General features: G+C 46.8%; 1 protein-coding gene across 4 annotated transcripts; it reads left to right on the forward strand.

Annotated features, from left to right (window-relative positions):
- The first annotated feature begins 1404 nt into the window (after window positions 1–1404).
- Champ1 (chromosome alignment maintaining phosphoprotein 1) lies at window positions 1405–10517 on the forward strand. 4 transcript variants are annotated; one of them, XM_076872440.2, is made up of 3 exons: window positions 1405–1491; window positions 6697–6891; window positions 7447–10517. In XM_076872440.2, exons 2-3 carry the CDS (start codon window positions 6744–6746, stop codon window positions 9183–9185), a joined length of 1887 nt encoding a protein of 628 aa, XP_076728555.1. In that variant the 5' UTR covers window positions 1405–1491; window positions 6697–6743; the 3' UTR covers window positions 9186–10517. The 4 variants fall into 4 exon arrangements, with proteins under 4 accessions (XP_076728555.1, XP_076728551.1, XP_076728552.1 ...); XM_076872437.2 differs by adding an exon at window positions 4558–4641 and having other exon boundaries at window positions 1430–1491; window positions 6697–10517; XM_076872436.2 differs by having other exon boundaries at window positions 6697–10517.
- Window positions 10518–10841: the final 324 nt, after the last annotated feature.

Raw genomic sequence — 10841 nt, forward strand, 5'->3', positions numbered from 1 at the left:
AATTTTTCACAAGGGTGCCAGGTCCACTTAAGAGGAGAAAGGATAGTCCTTTCAATAAATGGTGCTGAGAAAACTGGATGTCCACATGCAAAATAGACTGAAGTTGGACCCTTATCTAATGTCACACACAAAAGCTGATTCAAAGCATATCAAGCCCTGAACGCAATACCTGAAAGTATTGAAAGAAAACAGCATAAATGTTTAGGACACTGGGTCTGACAATGAGTTTTTGGATATGATACCAAAGGCACAGGCAAGTAAAGAAAAAGCAAAGCAACAGAACTTCATAAAAATCAACTTGTTTAGAGGATGTTATTTCCTAGATTTTATTGTAAATTTGTATCCTAAAACAGTGTTCATTTCACCTTTATACATTGCATTTTTGTGTTTACATTGTTTCATGTATTCACAGTATATTAAACTGTGACATTTAAAACTTTTTGTAAGCATTTAAAGTAAAAATACAGGCTCGGGATTGTGCTCAGTGGCAGACCGCTTGCCTAGCATGATTGAGGCACTGGATTTGATTCTCAGCACCAAATATCAATAAATAAAATAAAGGACCATTGACAACTAAAAAAAAAAATTAAATGCAGTAAATTAAAAAAAACAAGCTTCAAAAGTCAATGGTTATCAGGGTAGGGGCAACTCACAGAGTGGGGTGGGGAATACCTGCGGATTGGAATCTCTAAGGGGTCGATCCCAGAACTCTTACACCTCAACCACCAACCTCGACGACTGGATCGGGAAAGGAAAGGTCTGCGTGCCCATTTCCGAGGCTACGGCCTGAGAATGGCGGCGGGCGGGCCTGCCGAGTGCTGCCTTCCCGCGCCCCGGAGACGCACCCAAAGGCGCGGCAAAGGTGGCGGCGGCCCAGCGGCCGGCCCAGAGGCGCGGGCACCGCAGGGCACGTGCGCACGCGGCGACGCCGGCGCTGAGCAGGGGGCCACTGGCGGCAGCGCGGACGACCCCCGGGGTGCTCTGTGGACCGCGAGCTGGCCACGAAGAACCAACGCGCTCTCCGCGTGGGCGCGGTCCCGGAGAGTCCGGCTGACCCCAGGCCGGGCAGCGCCGCACGACCCGGGAGCGCGACGCTTCGCGACCGCGCAGGCGCACACGCCGGCCCTCCAGGCGACAGCGGCGCAGCACGCGCGCCTGGACGGTGGCGGTGACACCACGAGGCCTGACCTCCAGCCACCAGGCGCCCCGCTGTTGCACGGCCCAGCCCTGCGCCTTTAAAAATAAACCCGCTCAAACGGCAATAACCACAGAGACCCGCGGACGCCGGAAGCCAGGAGACACCGGGAGAACTCGAGGGACGCCGGCACTCGCCTGCGCAGCGGAACCTTCTGACGCTCGCCGCGGCACTGGGAGGACGGAGGCGGGAGGCGCACTGCACTTCCGGGGCGGGCACGCGGCACTTCCGGTCCCCGCGTCCAGCCGCCATTAGGGATCCCGCGCAGCAGGCCTCTCCGCGCCACCGCGCCGAGGGTGAGAGCGGGTGCCGAGGAGCTGGCGGGCCGGGTCGCTGTGTGGGCCGCGCGCCCTCCCCGCTGTTGTGCGGTCAGCGGCGGCCGCGCGAGGCTGCGCCCGGGGCCGTGGAGCGTGGGCGAGCGGGGGCGGGGTGATGGACCCCGAGGAAAATGCAGTCCCGCTACGAGCTGACGGTTCCGCGCGGCGGCGGGCGCGGGAACCCGCGGGCGGTGACGTTTCCGAGGGACGCTGGCGGATGCCCGTGAGCCCGGTGTTTGGGTCGCTCTCCAGGCGACTCTTGTTGGAAATGCCCCACGCTAATTAATGCAAGCTGTAGTCATAGAAACGGGGGGTGTAGGAGAGGTTTGTGGGAAACCTTTGTGTCTCCTGTTAAAATTGCTTAAAGCATAAAACTATTCGAAAAATAATTTTGTTAATTAAAAGAACCAGCCAGCGATGAAGAACAGAGCTAAAGCGTATGTAGACTAAGAACACGATTAGGTTTAAACGTGCTCTGCATAATTGGATTTTAATGTGAAAAGCTACATATCAGAATATATTTTAAAAGACAGTCCGTCGGGTGGCACCTCAAGGAAATAAATGCTGTAGAATGTGGTGTGGCACTGCATGCTGGTGGGTGGGCAGAGCATCAAAGATGCAGTCCGTAGTAGTGAAAAGTAGGCAGAGAGAAGTTTTTATTAATCTTGACAATTTGTAGTTAGTATTAGAAGCTCAGAAACTTAGGGGAATTTTTCTTATCTTTTTAATCTTAAAGCTGGACTTTAAGATTCTGGACTTTTCTGGAATGCCCCTGTGAATGGTGCAGCCAGAGTGGGAAAGAGAGCATTGTGTTACAACAAAGACCTGGACTCTAGAATCCATGGTCTTCTGACCTAATGTTGTAATCTTTGAGAAGCTGCTTCCCTCCCTCAGCATCAGTTTTCTCAGTTGTAAATCAGAGAGATTGGACTCAAAACTCTCTGTTCCTATACCAGTTGCTAGCTTCTAATTATGGCCCTACTGACAAAGCATCTTGCTCCAGTTCATGGTGGAGTAGTTTGTAAAACTGTGGAGCTAAAATCTGTTCTGCTGGCTTCCATTGTTGCTTCTAGAACAGCTTCTGTGTTATCCATAGTTTTTCTGCATGTGAAGTTAAGTGACTTGTTTTCCAGTGCCACCTGCCATTGCATTGCTGTTTTGCATGTTCACTAGTTTGCTAGGGACTCTTGGAGTGCCATCTCTCCTGCCCAGAGCTAGAGACTTTGTATGTGGAGTGTGGGATGCTTTGCCCAGTGCAGAATATGGGACATGGCTCTCTGTAGTGCTGTACTTATGCAATTGGTGTGTGAATTCTAAATGTTCGATAAGGTTCATTTTGTTAGTTTTGGTCCATTGTACTGGCTTCTCAAGGCCTTACTGAATTTCAGTGTGTTCATTGGATCATGATGCACTCAAGAGAGTCTGGAGAAACAGAAGTCTGTTTTGTCTTGGTCAGATGCTGGTTATAATCTTGGGCAAGCCACTTAATGTCAGATTTGAGTTTCCTCGTCTCCTAAGTTGGAATTTTAAAGTAGATGCTCCCTGAAATGGGTGCTTAGGTCACTTCTGGTTTTAAAGTTCTTGAGTCTAAGATTGGATCCTCAGCCTTCTTAAGAGAATGTTGGGATTGAGCAGATGTTTTCTGAGCACACAGTGTTTAAAGGGTGTACGAGGGTTTCAGAGGTAAGTAAGTGGATAGTCCTATGTGCTGAAAACCATGACCTGGTGTGGAATCAGGCTGACTTCTACCATGGAAGTATGCATATAGCTGGATGTAAGGATGGTTGGGGAATGGGAAATTGGCCATTGTCTAAAAAGGTAACCAATTTGAGGGATGAAAGGATTTGCCTGATGGGTATGTAGCAAGGCAGAATGTAAAGGGCAGGAAATGTCTATGGAAAGACCCAGAAGGTTCAGAAGAGTCAGGGAGTTGTATGTGGTCAGCACTTTTGAAAATGCAGTCTGGTCGGGAGCTTTCTGTGCTGTGCTGAGATGTTTTTGTACTGTAGGTGTTTGGCAGATAGGGATTGTAAGCAGGCAAGTTACATTAGGCTTGTAGGGTCTGGAGTTGTCCATGGTAGCAAGCAGAGTGATGAATGGGGGAGCATGGTCAGGTGTTGAGCCAAGGGGAGACAGGAAGGAGTAAGTGGAAGTGCTGGAGTTTATCAGGATATATAGGCAGTGGTTTTCTGTTCATGGCCAGTGTATTCTATTCTGCTCTTGTCAGCAATCTCAGCAGATGAGGAAACTTTCTCATTGAAATGCACACAGGGAGAGAATAGGCCAGAGCAGTCACTGGGTAGTCATCCCTTCCTCCTCTCCATCAGAACACCTCCATCATGCCTCCTGCCAGTCCTCTTTCTTTTTTCCTGTGGGTCCTGTCGATTGTATTGTTTCTTCCACGGCTGCATGTCAACAACATTGATGATCAGCAGAACATCAGTTCCTTATGCGCTGCACCAGCAGGTGTGTGAGTGCCTGACAGAGAAGTAAGAAAGAGTATGGGTCACTGTACCCAAGACTGTGTAAGCTAAAGTCAGGTAGTGAATTTGAGAGGGGTCTGGTTATAATTATAGGGGTATAATTACATAGTTGATGGTAATGCACAGTGAGAAAAGAACAGTGGGTATCTACTGCAGGCTTTGGTGCTTTGTCTAGGCTTACTGGGTGGGATCCCTCACTATTGAAGGAGTCCCCATGGCAAGAGGGACATAGAACCAAGAGTGGTCCAAATGATCACGGAGTTGTAATTTTGATTACCTTTCCTTTGTTTTGTCCCCGCCACCCCGATTCAGCTTCTCATCTTTGCCCCACTGAGGCTGTTTTCTGTGTGTTAGAAAGCCATGTAGACCACCTCTCCTTTGAAGGCCACTTAGGTGTCCCTGGAGATAGCCGGTAGGTGGCAGGGAAGAGTCTGTTATACTGTTTCTTCTCCACCCTAAAAACATTTTTCAGGATTTATAAAGCGCTATTTCCCTAGCATTTCTTTGCATGTGCTTTTTGTTTGTTTGTTTGTTTTAATACTTACCATTTTTTAATGTTTAGGAGAATATTTTATAATTAAAAATTTTTGAAAAGTGCTGGAGTTATCGAGGAAAAATTCCACAACTGTCTCACTACTGCATGAAGGTATGCTGCATATGCATGTCTCTGTAGAATTGGGGTATAAAGAATGAATTATTTCACATTCTTTGAAGAACGTTTTGAAGAAAGAGGTTATTTGAGTGCAGTGATGAGACTTGATGGCAGCAGGCATGAATGGTGGAATTTAGGTGCCAGGAAGAGGAAGGGAGACCAGCTGAGCTCTGTGATGCCCGTGAGATGTGTGTCGTGATGCTGCTTTGCTACCAGCAGCTCTTGGCTGTTCACTGTCGCCACTGCCAGATGGGGTTATTGAGACAAATCTTTATTTTATCTTAATCTGAAGCATGTTTGATCATCATGTTTATAAGTTAATCATTTTAGAGATTTTTCTTCAGAACTTATAACTATATTTTTCTACTGGTATAGTCTTGTTGGGCCCAAAAGTGATTTTCTAAAAGACATAATTGCTGGGCAATGTTTATCTTCTGTTTAGCTTTAGATCAAAAAAAAAAAAGACTAAAAAAAGCAAATGAGACACTACTGATAGAGGTAGTTTAAAACAGTAGTCAGCAGTAGCATTTTTAAAAACATAATTTATGGGCTGGTGGTATAGCTCAGTTGGTAAAGTGCTTTCCTATCATACACCTGGGTTCAATCCCCAGTGCCACCAGAAACAAAGAGGGGGGGAAAAAGCAGAACGTATCAGAATCAGGCATGTTCCCAATCTTTCTCATCTGTGTTCTGATGCTGTGACTGAAGTGTCTGACCTGTTCGGCTCTCTGAGGATCAGTCCCATAGAAAGAATATGCCTTCCCCATCGTCCTTGGCACAGAACATCCCACATGCTGTCTGCAGTGGCTTGTCGTTTTGGTAAAAGGTCAAGTGCCATTTGATAGGAAAACTTTTTTAAAAAAAAGTTTTAGAGACAGGCCCTCCCTGTGTTGCCCTGACTGACTTTAACCTCCTGGGCTCAGGCATCCGCCTGCTTCAGTTTCCTGAGTAGCTGGGATGCCGGCACATTGCCACTGTGCCTGGCTGGTAATGAGAAAAGATTTTGCAGCCCACTTGGGGCATAAACTCAACAATATACAGTGATTATAGAATCTCTTATGCTCTTATGCTGAGATTGGCATACCAGAACAGAAGTAGCAATGAAGGGAAGTAGAGAGGGAAACAGTGCAGAGCAGAAGAATATGGAGTAGAGTTATACATGGAAGTTAGTAAATACTAAATGGTCCTCACATGGAAAAAAAAGCTATGTGATCAGGGTTGTTGAGACAGGTGATTCAGGGTGAAAAAATGGGGCTAGATTCTTGTTTCCTTAAACCAGATGGAATTAAGTGACATCAGGTTGGAGGTGTAGCTCAACTTAGTGGTAGAGCTTGCCTAGCATGCGCAAAGCTCTGGTTTCCATCCCAGGTCCCAGCACTGCAAAATACCCCAATACTAAGGTAAAAAAAAAAAAAGAACAAGGGGCTGGGATTGTGGCTCAGCGGTAGAGCATGTGCGGGGCACTGGGTTCGATCCTCAGCACCACATAAAATAAAGATAGTGTGTCTCAACTAAAACAAAATATTAAAAAAAAAATCAAAATTAGGAAAAGCTTATTAAATGGTTAAAAAATTAAGAAATGAGAAAGCATAATTTAAAACTCAGTTTTGCAAGGAAATTTTTATGCAAGCTAGTGTTTTTGGTGAATAAATATGAGACAGATTATTTCAGGCCTGCATTTCTCTTCAGATAATAGGTAGTTTGCTGAGGAATGTGACATAGTCTGTCCACTTAGGCCAGTCAGTGCTGCAGGAAAATTGCTTCTTAGAAAAGAAAGCATGTGTGGGTCAGCACAGTTGCCCATTCATTAGAATTATGTTCCTACCACCTGCGCCTGTCTGTCTCCTGTCCTGATAAGGTATGGAAAACCAGTAGAGTACCTAGGATTCTAAATTAGTTCCATATGCGTCTCTCAGAACCTTTAGAGATATATCTAATAAAGCATATGCTATTCTAGACCTAAAATCATGCAGTTATAGAGTGAGCTAGGACAGCATTTTATTTAAAACAATGTCTGTAAAAATAATTTATTTTTACTTTGTTGCACAGTGTTGAAAGTTTTTCAAGAACACAGTTGAATGTGTTGGTGATAGAAGATGGAAGTTTTCCAGGAACTTCGGAAACCATCTGTACGTTTGGAGTGTGACCACTGCAGTTTCAGAGGCACCGATTATGAAAATGTGCAGATCCACATGGGCACCATCCACCCAGAATTCTGTGATGAAATGGATGCTGGGGGTTTAGGTAAGATGATATTTTACCAGAAAAGCGCAAAGCTCTTTCACTGCCATAAATGCTTCTTCACCAGCAAAATGTACTCCAATGTGTACTATCATATCACATCCAAACATGCAGCCCCAGAAAAATGGAATGATAAACTGAAAAGTCAGTTGAACAAAGAAACAGATCCTTTGAGAATGCCCCCTCTTCCCGAACACCAGAAAACACCCTCTAATTCAGCAGAACTCCTGAAACCTGGGACTTCCCTCTCCATAGAAACACAGAAACTAGGTCCAGTTCTGTCTCCAGAGTCCCCTGAACCTGATCCTCTTGCTCCACTGGAGCTTCAGAAACCCGGCCCTGCTGTTCCTCCTGAGCAGGCAACAACTCCTCCTCTGGAGCCTTCGAAACCTGTTCCTGTTTCTTCTGAGCTTCCAAAATCAGCACCTGTTGTGTCTGAGTTGCAGAAGCCTGTCCCTGTCCCCTCTCCAGAGCCACAGAAACCTGTCCCTATGTCTCCTGAGCCAGTAAAGGCTGCTCTTGCTAACCCTAAGCCTCAGAAGCACTCTCACTTTGCAGACACAGGGGGACCACCTTCAGCCTCATCTCCTGAGTCACCGGTTCTGGCTGCTTCCCCTGAGTCTTGGGGGCTGTCCCCAACTGCATCTCCAGAATCTCGGAAGCCCACCCGGACTGCCTCTCCAGAGCCAAAGAAGCCATCCCCATCAGAGTCTCCTGAACCTTGGAAGCCATTTCCTGCTGTCTCCCCAGAGCCCCGGAGACCAGCCCCAGCTGTGTCGCCAGGTTCCTGGAAGCCAGGGCCACCTGGATCCCCAAGGCCTTGGAAATCCAGTCCTTCAGCATCTTCAGGACCTTGGAAGCCAACTAAACCTGCTCCATCTGTTTCTCCTGGACCCTGGAAACCAATTCCTTCTATATCACCTGGACCTTGGAAACCAGCTCCATCTGTGTCCCCTGCATCCTGGAAGTCGTCTTCAGTCTCATCTGGCTCCTGGAAAACTCCCCCTACATCTCCAGAGTCGTGGAAGTCTGGACCACCAGAGCTCCGAAAGTCATCCCCTGCCTTGTCACCTGAGCACTGGAAAGCAGTTCCCCCAGTGTCTCCTGAACTTCGCAGACCAGGCCCGCCACTCTCCCCAGAGATCCATAGCCCAGCAGGCTCTCCAGAGCTCAGGAAACCCTCAGGGTCACCAGACCTTTGGAAGCTTTCTTCTGACCAGCGGAAAACTTCTCCTGCTTCATTTGATTTTTCTGAGTCTCAAAAAAGTTCCCGTGGTGGTTCTCCTGATCTCTGGAAGTCTTCCTTTGTCATGGAACCTCAGAAACCTGCTGTCTTCCCTGAAACCCGGAAGCCAGGTCCTTCTGGGTCATCTGAGTCCCCAAGAATGGCTTCGGATATCTGGAAGCCTGTCCTTTCTATTGATGCTGAGTCTCGAAAGTCTGCACTGTTTCCTGAGCCCACCAGAGCAGCCCCTCCTGCTTCTCCTGAGCCACGGAAACGTGTTCTTTTCCCAGAGTCCCGGAAGCATGCCTTGTTCCCTGAACTGCCCAAGTCTGCTGTGTTCTCAGAGGCTCAGAAAGCAGCAGAGCTTGGGGATGAGCTGCAGATAGATGCCGCGGAGGACCAAAAATGTGATCTTTTGGTTCAGGAAGGGCTTCTGGCCACTCCCAAGAAACTCTTGGAAGATGCCCTATTTCCTTCCTCCAAGAAGCTCAAGAAGGATAGCCAGGAGAGCTCAGATGCTGAGCTGAGCAGCAGTGAGTACCTCAGAGCAGACCTGGATGCCATAGACATGAAGGGCCAGGAGTCCAGCAGTGATCAAGAGCAGGTGGATGTGGAATCGATTGATTTTGGCAAAGAGAACAAAATGGACATGACAAGTCCAGAGCAATCCAGAAATGTGCTACAGTTCACTGAAGAAAAAGAAGCATTTATCTCAGAAGAGGAGATTGCGAAATACATGAAGCGTGGGAAGGGGAAATATTATTGCAAGATCTGTTGCTGTCGTGCTATGAAGAAAGGTGCTGTTTTGCATCATTTGGTTAATAAGCACAATGTCCACAGTCCTTACAAGTGCACAATTTGTGGAAAGGCCTTTCTTCTGGAATCTCTCCTTAAGAATCATGTAGCAGCTCATGGGCAAAGTTTACTTAAATGTCCGCGTTGTAATTTTGAATCCAATTTCCCGAGAGGCTTTAAGAAACACCTAACTCATTGTCAAAGCAGGCATAATGAAGAGGCAAATAAAAAGCTGATGGAAGCTCTTGAGTCCTCCTTGGAGGAGCCACAGATTTGATTTTTGAGCGCAGTGTGAACACTTGCTGTACAGTGCTGTCTGGAGACTGCAGCTTGTTACGTGGCCTGGTTGGGCAGTAGATGGTAATGTGCAGCGTGTGCCGTGTGTGATCGTCTCACTAGTGTTGAAAGGATAAGTACTTTTTTCTGCTGTTATGTGGCTGTCTTGTAAATCAACAAATTTCTACTGTATATTTCAGATGGTTAAAACTTCTCATTTCTTTTAAATATATTTAAATAGTAACACAGAGAAGTAGGCATTCTGTATAGTAAATGAGCAAGTTCTGAACCCCTGTTAAAATATGTCTGCGTGTGTGTAAAACCCAGTTTCAGACAATAGAGGTTATTGGGTACAGGGCTCGGGAGCAACTCAGTGGTAGAGCGCTTGCTCTGCATGTGCCAGGCCCTGGGTTCAGTCCCCAGCACCACATGAAAAATTATTAGGTGGAATGTTCAAGAATAGGCATGAAAAGTAAACTTAAGAAAAATTTTGTTTCCCTGATGTATTTTAAAATCCTAAGAGTTATTTTCTATTTGATCATGTAAGATTATTTTATAAATCTTGAACAGTTTTTAGATGCTCATGAACTTCTATGTCATGGAAAGCTGAGTCTCAGGGTTGCTGATTTTCTGCTGACAGGGAAAGGCAAGGAAGTCTGTGAAGTGATCTGCAGCCTTCTGCAGGGGCTGTGAGGAAGGCCTGGGGGCTCTTCTCGTCCTCAGTCAACTGCATCTGAGTCTTCCATCTGCTGTCCTGCCCTCACTTTCCTGTCAGCCCACACTAACAAATTAATGGATGATCTCAGATGAGCTTTTTTCCCCCTCTTCTCTTCTGAGGTGCTGGTGATGAAACCCAGGACCTCTTGCTAGGCCAGTGCTCTTTCTGCCACTGAGCCACACCCCAGCCCACAGCAGATCCTTAACTGCCAAATGTGTTAGTGTTCTGTACCTCGTACTGCTGGGCCTCGCTCCCCCTGTTGGGTTTAAGACCAGAGTAGTGGGTAGGAGTTGAAAGTCTTCCAGATTCATAGTAAGAGCTTTTGTAAATGTTAAAGAAATATATCGGTTTTGATTTTCACAGTTATGTTACTGTAAATACCTTGTACCTGGTCAGGATTATTTTATTCTAAGATATTTTGTCAAATGTGTATTAACCAAATTAAAAAGACTTTCATGTCAGTAATGTCTTCTGTTTTCCTTGCTGTAACACAATATCCAGGTCCCTGCCCCGCACCTTCACTTGTTTTCAACATAGCAATGAGCAGCACTTTCTAAGCCATGTGTTCTGTGGGTCCTGTGACCAGCACGTCAGGAACAGTGGGAGCTCCATGGGGGAAGCCTCTTCTCTGCATTGAGCATTTAACAGGCTGTGTGATCCTGGGCTTTCCTATCTCCCTGCCCTGTGCAGCCTTGTGAAGCATGTGGTGTTGGAGGCTCCGGAGCACAACCAGCAATGTGACACTGGGCTCACTTAGCTAACTGCCCTCAGCCTGAACCCTGTTTGGGGAAGCTGCTGTTCTTGGCTCCAGCTCTTCACCTCCTGTCATTTCTTCAGAGCTTAACTTATGGGACTGGACTTATGTGCCTCCTATGTGGCAGCATCTTCATCAGTGTGGCCCACTCCAAGCCTTTCCATTCTCATCCTGGGAGTGAACTC

Source organism: Callospermophilus lateralis, chromosome 12, assembly GCF_048772815.1.
Source record: "Callospermophilus lateralis isolate mCalLat2 chromosome 12, mCalLat2.hap1, whole genome shotgun sequence".
Lineage (NCBI taxonomy): Eukaryota > Metazoa > Chordata > Mammalia > Rodentia > Sciuridae > Callospermophilus > Callospermophilus lateralis.